The sequence below is a fragment of the Lepidochelys kempii genome, chromosome 14 (genome assembly GCF_965140285.1).
Source record: "Lepidochelys kempii isolate rLepKem1 chromosome 14, rLepKem1.hap1, whole genome shotgun sequence".
NCBI lineage: Eukaryota > Metazoa > Chordata > Testudines > Cheloniidae > Lepidochelys > Lepidochelys kempii.
In genome coordinates, this window is record NC_136393.1 from 50619499 (window position 1) to 50635944 (window position 16446).

Genomic DNA, 16446 nt, shown 5'->3' on the forward strand with positions numbered 1-16446 from the left:
CTTCTCTGATCTATGCTGTGGAGAGAGAAGAAAATCGTTCCAAGGCAGCTTTAGCTGTGGGGGATCCCAGCTAGGGAAGGGAGATGGGAATTCAGCTCTCGGCTACCCCCCCAGCGTCACCTATGGACCCCAAATTGCGCTCTGCACAAAACCCCTCAGTCCTGACAGCGGGACAATGGACAGGCCTCCAGGAGAGAGCATAACACCCCTACGCAGCCCCAGGTACCGGCCTGCACTCCCACCCCCAGAGCCGCGCTAAGGGCCCCCAGTGCATGCTGGCACGCTGGCAGAGCTCTGCCCTCAGGGGCGACCTGTGGATGCTGTTCCGGCCCTTTTGGGTTCCCTTGGTTTGGGCGAAGGCAGCGCGTGTGTCAGAGAATCCCGGGTAGCCGGGGAAGGGCGACGGCTGGGGACGGCCTCGCAGATTCCCACACGCCGAGGAATGGTCAGACCCAGAGTAACCAGCGATTGGGGCCCATGTGCAGTCACTGCTAGGCGCCCTCCTCCCCTCATGGGAACCCCACAATACCCATAATGCACTGGGGCCTCTGGGCCCCGTACCCAGGATTTACTCACTGGCTGCCAGAGCGTAGCTGGGTTTGCGAGGGCCTGAAACACAAGCAGAGAATGAGGGTCAGTGCAGGGGAGCAGGGTAACCCCTCCCCCGCGGAGACCCCGACCTCCCTCCCCTGGACACAGGGCTCCCCGTGACCCCAACTGCACCTCGCCCAGGCCAGTCTGACCCCAGTGCCCCCCACAGCAGGGCACATAGCGCCCAGCCAACGACAGAGCCCACTCCGCCCCCAACTACATTGATCAGCCCTGCCCCATGGCCCTGCCCCACCTCTCCTTGGGGGGCAGTGGCAGGAGCCATTCCCCCTTGGGCTGGCTGGGCTGCCCCACTCCCCAGACCTCCCCACATCCCGACTCCACGGGGACCGGCTCTTACCTGCTGATTTTCTCCTCCACAGGATGACGCCGGCCCCTACGGCTCCAGCCAGAACCAGTACAGCCAGGACGATGGCGGCCAGGACCCCGGGGGTCAGAGAGCCCTTCTTCCCAGGGGCTGTGGGATGAAGAAGGGCCCAGGTCACCGAGGGGAGCAGCCGCTGGGGCATCCTCCTGGGGCAGCCACAGGCCTTTGCCTTGAACGTCTCCCCAAGGGCGTCTGCAGAGACCTGGCCTCCGGGGTTGGGGAAAGGCTGAGCTGGGAGGGGGACGGAGATGGGGCACAGAGGGCGGGTGCTCTGCTGGGCACTGCCAGCCACACAAGCCACGCAGCAACCAAGCCCTTCCCTCGTAATGACATCAGCCTGTGGAACTCACCGTCACTGGATGCCACCATAGCCAGAAAATCAGAGTATCTGAGGGATCGGCCATTTCTGTGGGTCACATGAATACCCAGAGCTAGACGAGTTCACACTGATGATGGGCAGGGATATTGACCTTCCTGTAGCAGGGTCACACCCCACCTCTGTAATTCCCATGGGCTGTGCCCCCAACCTCTGGGCCCTGCCATTCACCCCACCCTTACCCCAGATGAGCGTGGGGGCCAGCAGGCTGCTGTGCTCCACCCGGCAGGCGTAGCGGGGCCCGTCCTCCTGCTCCGGGGAGATCTCCAGGGACGACTGCATGTAATAGGTGCCGTCGGCATTGGGCAGGATCCCACTGGAGTCCTTCTCCGCCAGGATGTCTTCTCCGTCCCGCACCCAGGAGACGTGGATGGGACGCGGGTAAAAGCCCCTGGCATGGCAGGAGAGGGTGATGGAGCCGTCGGGAGAGTCTGTGTGGGAAACTGAGACCTCGGGGGACACTGTGGGGGAGACACAGTGCGTGAGCCACGTGCCAGGGGCTGGGACCATGTAACAGACAACAGGTAAAGGCCCTGCAGCGTCTCATAGACTTTAAGCTCAGAAGGGACCATTGTGATCATCTAGTCCGACCTCCTGCACATCACAGGCCACAGCCCCTCATCCACCCACTCCTGTAACAGACCCGAACCTCTGGCTGGGTAACTGACATCCTCGAACCATGGGTTAAAGAGGTCAAGTGACAGAACATTTCTCCATTCACTCTAGTTTAAACCTGCAAGTGACCCGTGTCTCATGCTGCAGAGGAAGCAAAACCCCACCAGGGTCTCTGCCAGTGTAACCTGAGGGAAAATTCCTTCCCGACCCCAAATCTGGTGATTGGTTAGACCCTGAGCATGTGGGTGAGACCTGCCAGCCAGACACCTGGGAGAGAATTCCCTGTAGTAACTCAGAGCCCTCCCCAGCCAGTGCCCCATCACCGGCCCTTGGGGATTTTTGCTATTAGCAGTGGCCGATGGGCCACGTGTCACAGTAGGCAGTCTCATCATCCCATCCCCTCCTAAACTCACCAAGCTCAGTCCTGGAGCCAGTTTGGTGTTTTGCCCCCGCTGCTCTCCTTGGGAGGCTGCTCCAGAACTTCACCCCTCTGATGGTTAGAAACCTTCGCCTAATTTCAAGCCTGAAGTTGTTGATGGCCAGTTTGTATCCATTTGTTCTTGTGTCCACATTGGCGCTTAACTTAAATATCTCCCTCAGCCTTTGTTAAATCAGATTTGCCCTCAGCCTGCATCTGGTCAGGCTAAACAAGCCAAGCCCTTTGAGTGTCCTCTCGTAAGGCAGGTTTTTCATTCCTCGCATCATCCTAGTAGCCCTTCTCTGTTCCAGTTTGAATTTGAGTAGTCAGGTGCGTAAGAGACCTGGTCTGCACCTGTTTACACTGATTTGTAAATGGAGCCAGTTAATCTGGTGTAAATCCCCTCTGCAGACTCACTCAAATGGCTCACATTGGTATAACTGAACTGGGTAGTTGCCAGAACAGGCCTGGGCCCGGGTCTCCTTCGCTGCCCGCAATCCCGCGCTGTAACACGGCCGATTTCAGTCGGGCATCTGCATCCAGCGGCACTTGCCAGTAGCCCTTTGTAAGGTCCATGGTGGTAAGGTACCGAGCTCCTCCCAGCTTGTCTAGGAGCTCGTCCGGCCTGGGCATGGGGTAGGCATCAGATACAGTGATGGCATTGAGCTTCCGATAGTCCACACAGAACCGGACCGACCCGTCCTTTTTGGGGACCAGCACCACCGGCGAGGCCCAAGGGCTGGCAGATGGCTGGATCACCCCCAAAGCCAGCATGTCCCGGACCTCTCTTTCCAGGTCCTGAGCAGTTTTCCCTGTGACTCGGAAGGGGGAGCATCTTATCGGCGGGTGCGACCCTGTCTGCACCCGGTGGACAGTCAGATTAGTGCGTCCAGGCTGGTTGGAAAACAGCTGTCGGTACGGATGCAGCACCTCCCTGACCTCAGCTTGCTGGGCAGGGGTTAGCTGATCCGAGAGGGGAATTGTTTCCAGGGGGAAACCAGCTCTGGTCCCAGGGAATAGATCTACTAAAGGGTCATCTCCCTGCTCTTCCCACTGTCCACACACGGCCAACACCACATTCCCCCTGGCATAATATGGCTTCATCATATTCACATGGTACACCCGGCGGTGGTGCGCCCGGTTTGACAGCTCCACCACATAGTTTACCTCATTGAGCTGCTTGACGACCTTGAAAGGGCCCTCCCAGGCGGCCTGTAGTTTGTTCTTTCTCACTGGGATGAGAACCATCACCTGATCCCCGGTGGCGTAGGCACGGGCCCGTGCCGTGCGGTCATACCAGAGCTTCTGCTTCCTCTGGGCTCTGGCCAGATTCTCCCTGGCCAGGCCCATGAGTTCAGCCAGTCTCTCTCGGAAGATCAGGACATACTCCACCACTGACTCTCCATCGGGAGTGGCCTTCCCCTCCCACTCGTCTCTCATCAGGTCCAGGGGGCCCCTCACCCTCCTGCCATATAACAGTTCGAAAGGCGAAAATCCGGTCGACTCCTGGGGCACCTCCCTGTACGCGAACAGCAGGTGCGGTAAGTACTTGTCCCAATCCTGTGGGTGCTGGTTCATAAAGGTTTTCAGCATCATCTTTAGCGTCCCGTTAAACCTCTCCACCAGCCCATTGGACTGGGGGTGATAAGCTGAGGCCCAGTCGTGCCGGACCCCACATTTCTCCCACAAGCACCGGAGCAGGGCCGACATGAAGTTGGAGCCTTGGTCTGTCAAGACTTCCTTGGGGAACCCCACTCGGCTGAAAATGGTCAGGAGCGCATCGGCCACGGTGTCTGCTTCAATGGAAGCTAAGGGCACTGCCTCGGGGTAGCGGGTGGCAAAATCTACCACCACCAGAATGTATTTCTTCCCCGACCGGGTCGTCTTGCTGAGAGGCCCCACGATGTCCATGGCCACCTTCTGGAAAGGCTCCTCTATGATGGGCAAAGGTCTCAAAGCCGCTTTCCCCTTGTCCCGGGCCTTCCCCACCCTCTGACAAGGGTCACAGGATCGGCAATACTGCCGGACCGTGGTAAAGACCCCGGGCCAGTAAAAGTTCTGTAGCAACCTCTGCCGGGTGCGCCGGATTCCCTGGTGCCCTGCGAGGGGGATGTCATGGGCCAGGTACAGGAGCCTGCGGCGATACTTCTGGGGGACCACCAGCTGCCTCCTGATCCCACAGGACTCTACTTCCCTTGTGGGAGCCCATTCTCGGTACAGGAACCCCTTCTCCCACAGGAACCTCTCCTGGCAGCCTCTCCTCATGGTCCGTACCACACTGAGGTCGGCCAGGTCCCTGAGCTTCCGCAAGGAGGGATCTTTCCTCAACTCGGCCTGGAACTCAGCGGCTGGGGAAGGGATGGGGCCCGGTTCCCTCTCGCTGGCCAGGTCCGAGGCCTCCGCCTCTCTGAGCCGTGCCCCTCGGCCCTCCCTCCCCACCAGGGTAGGGTCCTGCGCCTCTGGTGTGATACCCTCCCCGAGGTCAGGGCGCAGTGCCCCTCGCCGGCTCTGGCTACGCGTCACAACCAGGGCGGCCTGGTTGTGACGGCCAGTCCTCTAGGTCTCCCCCCATCAAAACTTCAGTGGGCAAATGGTGGTGTACCCCCACATCCTTGGGGCCCTCCTTGGCCCCCCATTTCAGGTGTACCCTTGCCACGGGCACCTTAAATGGGGTCCCGCCCACCCCTGTCAGGGTCAGATAGGTGTTGGGCACCACCCGATCTGGGGCCACCACCTCGGGCCGGGCCAGCGTCACCTCCGCGCCCGTATCCCAGTATCCATTGACCTTCCTCCCATCCACCTCCAGGGGAACAAGGCACTCTCTCCGGAGGGACAGCCCCGCGCCCACCCTGTAAACCGAGCACCCTGAGTCCAGAGCCTCCAGCCCTCTGGTGGAGCTGGCCTGGGGTACTCTTCCCTCCGGGGCAGGTGGTAAACTGGTAGGCCCCCTTTCCTGGGTCGTCTGCCCCTCGTCCAGCTGGGTCCCTACCCAGTTAACCCTGGGTAGGTTGGGTCTGCTCAGTCTGTCCCTGAGCCCGGGGCACTGGGACCGTACGTGGCCTCTCTGGCCACAGTGATAGCAGCTCAGGTCACGTTGGTCCCCTCGAGCGGGTCGGAGGGGCCCGACGCCAGGCGTTCCCCGTGGGAGGGGGTTCTCCCTATTTCCCCGCTGGGAGGCCCCCTGGTGACTCTCTCTCTGCATCGGGGGGGGCCTGTTCTTTTGGGACTCCTCCCGGCTACCCCCTGACCGACTGTTCACAAACTCGTCGGCCAGCTGCCCTGCGTGCTGGGGGTTCTCGAGCTTTTTGTCCACCAGCCACAGCCTCAGGTCGGACGGGCACTGTTCATACAGTTGCTCCAGTACGATTAGGTCCAGCAGGTCCTCTTTAGCTCGGGCCCCAGCTGTCCACTTGCGGGCATACCCCTGCATCCGGTTGGCCAGTTGTAGGTAGGTGACCTCAGGCGTTTTACGCTGACTCCGGAACCTTCTCCGGTACATCTCGGGGGTCAGCCCAAACTCACGGAGCAGGGCCTGTTTGAACAGTTCATAGTCCCCTGCCTCCGCCCCTGTCATCCGGCTGTACACCTCCACGGCTTTGGGGTCCAGTAAGGGGGTGAGGAACTGGAGCCTGTCTGCAGGGTCAACCCTGTGCAGCTCGCAGGCATTCTCAAAGGCCGTCAGGAAGCTATCCATGTCCTCCCCCTCCTTCCGCTGGGCCAGGAAGCACTTATCAAAGCTCCTTGCAGTCTTGGGTCCCCCCGCACTCACCGCAGCCGGGGCCCCACTGCTCCTCAGCCTGGCCAGCTCCAGTTCATGCTGCCTTTGTTTCTCCTTCTCCTGACGCTCATGTTGACGTTGTTTCTCCTTCTCCTCCTGCTCATGTTGACGTTGTTTTTCATGATCCTCCAGCTCCCTCATTTTCATCTCCCTCTCCCATTCCAGCCGCCTCTGCTCCAGGGATGGGGAGCTCCGCCAGGAGGATCCCCTGCTGGCTGCCGGGGTCAGGGTGCCCTCGGTATTCGCCGGGCTTCCCCCAACCCCTCCCCCGGACATAGGTAGGAAGGGTCTCGGGATGTCCTCAGCAGCGGTCTGACCCCTCCCAGCCCGGTCAGGCCCCAGGGCCCACGCTGCGTCTGCCGGGCGGCTTCCCTCAGGGACAGGGATCGGGTCATCCAAGCGATCCCTCTCCTCCAGCTGGGCAATCAGCTGTTCCTTGGTGGACCTCCCGATGCGCAGCCCCCTCTGCCTGCACAGCTCCACCAGGTCGCTCTTCAGGCGTTTAGCGTACATCTCCCTGCTGGCCCCTCGCAGGCCGGGCAGCTTCCCACGGTTTCCAGGAAAAGCCCCTCGTGTGCCAGTCCTTCTCGAGGTCACCACCTCTTTGCCAGGGTCGAGCTGCAGATTCCTCCGCCCCTGGGACCGCTCGCTGCAATCCCCCGGGGGACCCTGTTACTGCAAAAGTCTTTCTCTCTGGTCACACATTCCCAGGGGTTAACCGCCCCCCGAAACCGTCTCTCTCTGAATCTTCAGCACGCCTGGTCCCCATCAATTCCCCTTCGTTTTACTGCTCCCCAGTCACTTACTGCAGGAAGCGCCGTTCACGGGGTGCAGTAGATCCCACCGCTGCCACCAGTTGTCACGGAGTGTGGGGGAGTCCAGGCCCTGCACCCCTCTTCCTGGGATCCACTGAGACTCTCAGCCAGCCAGTAAAACAGAAGGTTTATTGGACAACAGGAACACAGTCCAAAAACAGAGCTTGTGGGTACAACCAGGACCCCTCAATCACGTCCTTCTGGGGGAGCAGGGAGCTTAGACCCCAGCCCTGGGGTTCCCTGTGTTCCTCCACCCAGCCCCAAACTGAAACTAAACTCACCCAGCAGGTTCCCTGCTGCAGCCTCTGTTCACATTCCTGGGCAGAGGTGTCACCTCCCCCTCCCCCTCCTGGCTCAGGTGACAGGTTCTCAGGTCTCCCCTCCCCAGGGCACATTCCCAGGTCAACACTCCCCCCTCCCTGCTGAGTCACATCGTCACAGAGGGGCAGGAACCCCGCACGATGGGGGAAGAGGCGGGGGGAGGGGGGAGGTCGCCTGCCCTCCAAGGAGCACGCGGGGGGCGGGGGGGCGGAGGAGACCGGGCCGAGCCGGGCAGGATTTTTAGTGGCACGGTGCTGGCTGCCCGGGTCCCGCAGGCAGCAGCGTGCCATTCAGAATTGGCTCGCATGCCATGTTTGGCCCGCTTGCCATAGCTTGCCGACCCCTGCTCTAGAGATGTAAGAACTGCCTAGGGGAAACTGAGGCACCCCTACAGTATTCAGAGGAGACATTAAGAACAGTCCCGCTCCGTCACAGGCCCACCTTTTCACAATGGCCTCCACAGCTGGACGCTTACATTTTTAGGTGCCCGGCTGGAGACACCCGGGCCCTGACTCTCGAGGTGCGGCGCACCCCTGGCTCCCTGGGATTTCCCCCAGCATTGCGGGTGCCCAGCACCCCGCAACATCAGCCTCAAATTGGGCACCCAGAATAGGAGGCACCCAGAATTAGGGGCCACTTTTGAGAGTGTGGCCTTAAACCCCTCACCCCAGGGGCCTCCCAGCACAGAAAGGGGCTCAGCGCCCCCCACCCCATTCTCCAGGGTTCACCCCCACCACCACTGGGGACCTAGGAAGGGGTTGAAGCACTGGAATGGGTTCCCTAGGGAGGGGGTGGAATCTCCATCCTTAGAGGTTTTTAAGGCCCGGCTTGACAAAGCCCTGGCTGGGATGATTTTAGTTGGGGTGGGTCCTGCTCTGAGCAGGGGGTTGGACTCGATGACCTCCTGAGGTCCCTTCCCACCCGGATCGTCTATGATTCTATCATCTCGTCTCCCTCCCCCTGCTCCAGAGGCTCAGAGCTCAGGGGACGGGACGTGTCCGGGTGGGTTTCTTTGGGAAGCTGGAGTAGGAAAAAACCCTCCCTGAGGTCGAGACGTGGGCTAGAGGGGGCGGTGGATCCAGGACAGTCCCAGGTTCCCCCAGCCAGGCCAGTAATTTACGGTTACCAAGCTGGGAAAGCGGGCTCCCTGCTGGCCTCTGAGCCATGCTGGGGTGGGGCTGTGATCAGAGAGACCCTCAGAGCAATGCAGACAGCACCAGAGCCCTCCAGGGAGGGGGTGTCCTGTATTCCTGGCACCCTGTCCACAGAGTGAGCTCCCCGCACTGTGGGGTTCATTGCTTTCGCCATTTATGTAGTTCCCGTCACCCCCAAGGGCCTCACAGACAATGCACAGCACCTGCAGCCCCATGGAGATGCAGCCAGCTCTGGGGAAGAGCGCATCGGCCAAACACACAGGGGAAATGTCAGCCAAGGTCTGTGGGGCAAACCCCTGCTCTAATGGAAAGTGCCCCTTTATTCTACACCCATTGGACAGGCCTCGGGGTTTAAGGGCTCCCCCAAGTCCCCCACCCGCACATGATGACCTGCCAGGAGCTCAGTCCAAGGGGGAGGGAGCAGGGATTCTCCCCTGCAGTTCCAGTGTGTCACCCTGATACTCACAGCCCCAAATCGCCCCCTGGCTGCTGCGAATACACGGCAATGCCTGACCCCAGCAGGGGCCCAGCACCCATTTAAACAGACGGCCCTTTCTTCAGCGCGGCTGTCTCTCCCCGTCTCTGCGGGGCTGATACTGGGAGTCCAGCAGTAAAGATACAGGCTGAGCCGGGGGGATTTCATTCTATGTCCTCTCTCTGGCTCACCCTGCCAGGCCTTTTCTCCGCCAGTCTGGGTTCAGGTCCCCCTTCCCCTTTAATGCAGTGGGGAGAACACGTCTGTCTCTGGGTGGGGGATCCTGTCCCCCATTCTCCAGGGGATCACTTTGTGTTTATGAGGAACTTTAGCCTGGGCACCAAACTGAACCCCTCTGGTCCCCGCTCAGCTGCTCTTTTTGCTCCTGGTCTCCCCATGCCCAGCCAGGTGGGGTTCTCCCCTGGGTGCTGTTAAATGTCCCGGGACCAGCACGGCTGCAACACTGCACACATCAGCGATCCGTCCCCGTCCCACGGCCAGGTCCCCGCACGCCCAGGGGACAGAGCTTCCCAGGCTGGGTCACACACTCATGTTCCCAGCCAGGGGATTTCCTCTCCCTGCCACCCCCGGATCCCAGCACCCCCCAGCTGCGGCTGAGGTTGTGCTGAGCTTGCAGGGCCCCCGCAGCCCAGGGCGGGGACAGTTCTGCCTCCTCACAAGATTTCCCAGAAACGGCAGCGTCCGACTCACTGGGGCTGGAATTAAACGGTGCAGCGTTTCCTTGTTGGCTGCCAGCGCGGGGCGTTCCCTGCAGCTGGCCAAAGAGCTCACCTGGCAACCGGGCCGGAGCGGGGCACAGGCAGGCCGCAGGGCTGGGGCTGAACGGCTGGCCGGGCCGGTCCCAAGGGGAATTTGCAAAGTGACCCAGCCCTGCCCTAATCGGTTCCACACTGCACCTGAGACATGCAGCATCCGTCTCCCTGCTGGGGTTCCTGCCCCTGTGAGAGCCGGGTTTAGCCACAGAGAATGGCATGGTTGGGCCGCAGCAACCAGAACGGGGTCCTGTGTCCCGAGTCGACCTGGGACTGGCCACCCAGCGTGCAAGCTGATTAGGGTTAGCTGGGGCTGGGATCTCTTTGCCCTGCACAGAGGCAGGCCGGCTGGGTTTGAGCATATCCTGCTCTGCTGTGTACCGCCGAGCGTGTCTCTATTACTCTGGTCTGGATTCAATTACTATTCAATTCTATTACTCTGGTTGACTGTGCAGGATACAAGGGATGCAGCCGATGCAGTGAGCTGTAGCCCGCGAAAGCTGATGCTCAAATACATTTGTTAGCCTCCAAGGTGCCACAAGTCCTCCTGTTCTTTTTGTTATCATCAATGTTACTGAACCTCGGACTACTGGGAAGCAAAGGGATTTGCCGCACCCCCCCCCCGCCATGACAACTCCATTAAATCCACCCGATGGCTGTTACCTGAGACCCCCAGGACCCTACGAGCAGGCTCTGGGGCACGAGCGGATGCCTATTATGAAGTCAGCCGCTGCTGGACCACGGCCCAGCCGATAATGGAGGGGCCGTGTGTGCGTGTGTGTGTTCAAGAGGAGGCACACGTGTGTGCAGGGGCGCTGGACCCATGTGTATAGCGGGGTGCTGAGAGCCATTGAACCGAACCGTGAAGCCTGCGTCCCCTCGCCCGGCCGGCCAGCTAAAGCCCAGGAGGGGAAGGGTCCTAAGTTTGTGTCTGCTCGGGAGAATGGCCCTGTAACTAGGTCACATCCAGTTAGTGTCCTAGCAAAATCCCAGAGCCCAGACAATTCTGGTGCTTGTATTTTGCCCGTTGCTAGTGTGTTGTTGGAAAGGGTGGAGCAACTCTGTCTAATCAGGGTGAGATCCTAGCCAGGGCACAAGGAGAGCAGGAAGGTGTGTGATTGTGTTACCTACTGAGGGTGTGGAAACCTGTAGCAAGAAGGAAAAGAGCCCAGCCCATCAGTGGCCAGGAAACAGGGTGTCGGCCATTGTCTGTGTCCAGACCTCTGCACACACCTGCCCTCTAGGGCTCTGCAGTGATCATACGCCCTTACCCCACCCCCTAGATACTTAAGAACTGCCTAGGGGAAACTGAGGCAGCCCTACACTATTCAGAGGGAACGTTAAGAACTGTCCCACTTCGTCACACAAGTTCATGGAGGATCCTTCCATCAGTGGCTATTTGCCAGGTTGGGCAGGGATGGTGGCCCTAGCCTGTGTTTGCCAGAAGCTGGGAATGAGCGACAGGGGATGGATCACGTGGTGATTCCCTGTTCTGCCCATTCCCTCTGGGCACCTGGCATTGGCCACTGTCGGAAGGCAGGACACTGGGCTGGCTGGACCTTTGGTCTGACCCATTATGGCCGTTCTTATGTTATCTGGAACCCCAGACTGTGGCCCTGTAGTCTGGGCGGCCTGCACAGACCCCGACTGAGATCAGGGCCCCGTGGTGCCGGGCGCTCCGCAGACCCCCCCATTGAGCCGTGTGCTGTATGCACAGATGGGGAAACGGAGGCACTGAGAGGTTCAGTGATCTGCCCAAGGTTGCACACAGAGTTTGTGGCAGAGCCAGGCAGTGAACCCAGGAGTCTTGAGCCCCAGGCCTGTAGCTTCGCCACCGACCATCCTGTTCCTGGGCCACATTCCCAGAAAGGCTCCTGCTGCCTTGTGGGGAAGAACTGGAAGCCTCCAGGGCGCCGTGTGTGGCTGGGCTGGGCTGAGGGGAGCCGGGGTCCGAGCCCGACGGCAGGTCCCATCCAGCAGCTGAGTCTGAGGGTCCAAGGGAAAATGTTCCTGCTTTGCACTGAGGAGCCCCTGGGGCAGTTCCCCCCTCCCCCCGTCTTGCCCCACCCTGGGGCCGGTGCTGCGGACGAGGGGTTCCAGGGTGATCCAGGCCAATGGCTCCCTATCCCCATAGGCCTGGTTCCCCCCGCCCGGCACCTTGTACTGCCCGTGGTACCTCTCCAGCCCGGGCATTGACACCCCCCAGCTGGCATTGCCCACTGCTCTGCCCGGGCCAGCCGCAGGGCGACAGTGGGTGAACCAGGCCCCGTGTGATGGCTGGGCAGGATCAGAGACACCAGGTTCCCGCATCTCGCCTGGGAGTCCGGCCAGAGACCCCCCGCCCCTGGGTCAGGCTGCAGCACGGCCTGAAAGCAGCAACCGAGGCAGGAACAGCACCATGGGGGGAAGGGAGGTTTGTGACCATATGATTTGTGTCAGCAGCTACAGAGTGGGGCCCAGTGGGTCAGAGCGGAGGGGCTGGGAGCCAGGACTCCTGGGTTCTGTCCCCAGGTTTGCTGCTGAGTCAGAGTGTGAGCAGAGTCAGCTCCCTTTCCCCTCTGTGCAATGGGGACAACCCCCTCCCCCCCGGGCTGGGACCCCCCATGCTGACTGTGCACCCAGCCCCTCTGGGGGGAGGCAGCCCCAGGTGGGCAGAGGCCAAAGCAGCCCCCTGGGAACAGAGCCAGCTTGGTGTTGTGATGCCACCCCGGCCACAACAATCCGCCTGCTCAGGCTGGGCCCTTCGCCCGCTGCGGGACGTTGGCTGGAGATCCCCCCCTGGGCTGTGAATCATTCGGCCGTCAGTGTCACAGCATTGGGGGCGGGGGGGAGGAGTGCCAGGGAACCCCCCCCCCAATAGCACCCATCCAGGCCCGGCGGCGTTTCCATCCCAGCCATCGCGTGCGCCCCGGGACCTTGGCTGTGCTAACCCTGCCCTGTGTTTACCGGGGCACAAGCAGATTCCTGCCTCTGCCCCTGGCCCTGCTCCAGCCGAGCGGTGACCCTGCCAGGGCCGGATCACGGTGCCGGCGCTGAAGGTCTGTGCCTCGGGCCCTGGCAGCGAGTAAAGCCGGCAGCGTCCAGCCTTGCCGGCCGCACAGACGCACTGAGAACATGACTCGTGTGTCACTGACGCAGTGACGCTGCCTGAGTCTGCAGAGAGCCTGACCCCATTGCTGGGGGGGAGCTGCCCTGAGCGTGACGGACTCAGCGACGCTGCCTGAGTCTGCAGAGAGCCTGAACCCATCACTCCAAGAGGGAGGAGCTGCCCTGAGTGTGCCCAGTGATGCCTGAGTGTGCAGAGAGCCGGAGCCAAGCGCTATGAGAAGGGGCAGCTGCCCCGTGTGTGATCCAGGCAGTGACGCTGCCTGGGTCTGCAGAGAGCCTGAGTCCAATGCTGGGGAGGGGCGGGGAGTTGCCCTGAGTGTAACTGGGGTAGCCAGGCGAAGGAAGGATTATTATCCCATTTTACAGAGGGGGGCCTGAGGCCCACAGGCTGGAATTTTCAGAGGAACCCAAGGGGCTTAGGCACCCCCTTCCCACTGAGTTTCTCTCAGCCAGACAGATTCAATGATTGGCCCCGGAGGGAACCGAACCCAGGTCTCCTGAGCCGTAACCATACACCCGGCAGCCCGGGCTGTGTGCCCCATGGTAACGCAGCTCAGCCGCTCCCTGTGGGGCGTGGGCACAGCAGCCCTGGGCTGGGGCACAAACCAGGGAGGCCTGTCCTTTGGGAACGGCCGTGGGGGTGAGGGGCTTTGCCTGCATTCATAGCCCCCCCACCCCTGGCAGTTTAAGGCCTGGGGCAGCTGCTGCAGCTCCCGTTGGCAGGTCTGAGCGAGCCACGGGCTGAGACGCAGGGGAGAGCCGCGAACGTGCCCCGGTGTGTGTGGGGTGAGATCCAGGCGTGGGTGAGGCTGGGTGGAGCCGGCTGGAAAGTCCTGTCTCACGGCAGCGTCAGGGCTCAGCTCAGTCCAGGCCACCTCCTTACAGAGTGTGGGGCACCCCACACATTAGCTGTGCTCCACATTACAACAAAAACCTGATAGCACCTCTGAGAACAATGGGGCAGGGGACACAGACAGATTCCCAGGCTGGACGGCGGGGGAGATCAAGGAAGTACAGAGCTGGGAGAGAACCCAGGCGTCCTGGCTCCCAGCCCCGGCTCTCGAGGAAGGCTGGCAGGGCTCCAGCTACCCAGCTCCGTGGGCGGTGCCCGGAGCCCCGGGGCGGCCTTTGCCCCGCACACACCGTGCGGCCCTGTGCCCGGAGCGGCCTTTGCCCCGCACACACCGTGCGGCCCTGTGCCCGGGCACGCGGCCGCGCTCTGCCGGCTGGGCTGAGTCACTGGAAAGTCCCTCGGTGCCACCACGCCCCGGCTCACTGCCCGAGGCTCCACTGCCCCCTGCCGGCCGCATGCCGCCCCCTGCCAGGATCTCGGCTGGTTTCCGAGAAATCACCTGGGCACAGGAGGGGCGGATGGAGCCGGCCACGAGGGCAGAAGGAGCGTGACCCCGTGACCCCCGCTGGGGGGAACCAAATAGCCCAAGTTTATAGGGACAGGCCTGCGATTCGGGGCTTTGTCTGACCCTATCACCCCCGCCCGCCCCCCAGCCTGAGTTTTCACACACTTGCTGTCTGGTCACCCTGCCCCCTGCCGGCCAAGGACCCACACAACCCGCTGTGGGGTGTTCCTCCAGGAGCAGCTGGGCCGGAGAGACGGAGCGCCCCCCACTGCCCGCCGCAGGCCATGCAGCAATCTCGGGCCCTCAGCCCCATGGCACAGACCCCAGCCTGGCCCCCAGTGTGTTACCGGTTGTGATGATGTGAGGGGGGGGGGGAGTGTTGACCTGGGAATGTGCCCTGGGGAGGGGAGACCTGAGAGCCTGTCCCTTGAGCCAGGAGGGGGAGGGGGAGGTAACACCTCTGCCCGGGAATGTGGATGGAGGCTGCAGCAGGGAACCTGCTGGGGGGGTTAGTTTCAGTTTGGGGCTGGGGGGAGGAACACAGGGAACCCCAGGGCTGGGGTCTAAGCTCCCTGCTCCCCCAGAAGGACGTGACTGAGGGGTCCTGGTTGTACCCACAAGCTCTGTTGGGGGCTGTGTTCCTGTCGTCCAATAAACCCTCTGTTTTACTGGCTGGCTGAGAGTCTCAGGGGATCCCAGGAAGAGGGGGGCAGGGCCTGGACTCCCCCACACTCCGTGACACCCCGACAAACCAGAACCGACCCCCGTGAGCCCCACAGCCGGGCCGGCCGGCTGACCGGGGTGCGCAGCGCCGAGCACAACGGGGCCACGAGCGCGGGATGTAATCCCCGCCCGGCACCGACCGGACCCCAGCTCCAGTCCGGACGGAGAGCGCAGCAGGGCTGACGGCCCCCCGTCCCGGGCGGAGCCCCCGGAGCAGCCCCCGGGCGGCCGCAGCCCCCAGCATCAGCGCCATCGCCGCCCGCTCTGCGCCATCGCCGCCCGGGCGGAAGCGGGCCCCCTCTCGCCGTCCCGGGCTCGCGCTGTCCCCTCCAATAGCCGCCCGCAGACCTGCCGCGTCACCGGTCGCTGGGCAGAGCCCGGCCGGGCAGGCTGCGGAGGCGAAAGCGAAACCAGATGAGCGCGGAGGGGAATCCAGGCAGCGCCCCGCCCCCACCCAAGGCCCCGCCCCCTGGGCAGCGCCCCGCCCCCACCCAAGGCCCCGCCCCCTGGGACCTCCCCATCTTTGCCTTGCCCAGCCTTCAGGCTGCTCTTGGGTCCAAGCCACCCCCCAGCCGGGAGAGAACCCAGGAGTCCGGGCTCCCAGCCCCCCCTGCTCTAACCCACCAGTCCCCCCCCCCGGAGCCGGGAGAGAACCCAGGAGTCCGGGCTCCCAGCCCCCCCAGCGGGAGAGAACCCAGGAGTCCGGGCTCCCAGCCCCCCCAGTCCCCCCCCCCGAGCCGGGAGAGAACCCAGGAGTCCGGGCTCCCAGCCCCCCCAGCGGGAGAGAACCCAGGAGTCCGGGCTCCCAGCCCCCCCAGTCCCCCCCCCGAGCTGGGAGAGAACCCAGGAGTCCGGGCTCTCAGCCCCCCCAGCGGGAGAGAACCCAGGAGTCCGGGCTCCCAGCCCCCCCTGCTCTAACCCACCAGTCCCCCCCCCGAGCCGGGAGAGAACCCAGGAGTCCGGGCTCCCAGCCCCCCCAGCGGGAGAGAACCCAGGAGTCCGGGCTCCCAGTTCCCCCTCCCCAGCGGGAGAGAACCCAGGAGTCCGGGCTCCCAGCCCCCCCTGCTCTAACCCACCAGTCCCCCCCCCCAGCCGGGAGAGAACCCAGGAGTCCGGGCTCCCAGCCCCCCCGAGCCGGGAGAGAACCCAGGAGTCCGGGCGCGGGCGGGAAGCGGGGTCCCAGCTCCCCCGGTTTCTTTCCCTTGCCAGGCCCGGGGCTGTTGACCCCGTTTCCGGGAGCAGCTCGGGGCCTGGCCCCGCCCCCTGGCCCCGCCCCGCGGCCGTTAGAGCCCAACGGCCGGCTGGGCCGCGCGCGCCCGCGACTTGGCGGCTGCCGCAGGCGCCGTTCGAATCCCCACCCTCTCTCCCCATTGGTAGAGAGCGGACACGCCCCTAGGCGCCCGATTGGTAGGAGCGAGGCGAGACCCGCCTCTTCGAGCAGCTAGGCCACCGCCCCCCCGCGCTCTTCATTGAAGGAGCCCGCCCCTTTGCCCTAGTTTCCCCTGGGTGGAGGGGGGGTCCCGCCTTCGTCTCTCCCCATTGGCTGGCCGCCTGGG

At 62.9% G+C, this 16446-nt stretch overlaps 1 protein-coding gene across 1 annotated transcript in view; it reads right to left on the reverse strand.

The window, feature by feature from the left end:
• Positions 1–220: 220 nt before the first annotated feature.
• The window catches only part of LOC144929379 (class I histocompatibility antigen, F10 alpha chain-like), a 29113-nt gene continuing 12887 nt past the window's right edge, over positions 221–16446 (reverse strand). The window contains exon 6 of the mRNA XM_078848728.1: positions 221–609. Within this exon, the coding sequence (XP_078704854.1) occupies positions 569–609 (41 nt within the window). The 3' untranslated portion in view covers positions 221–568. The remainder of the gene's footprint in view (positions 610–16446) is intronic.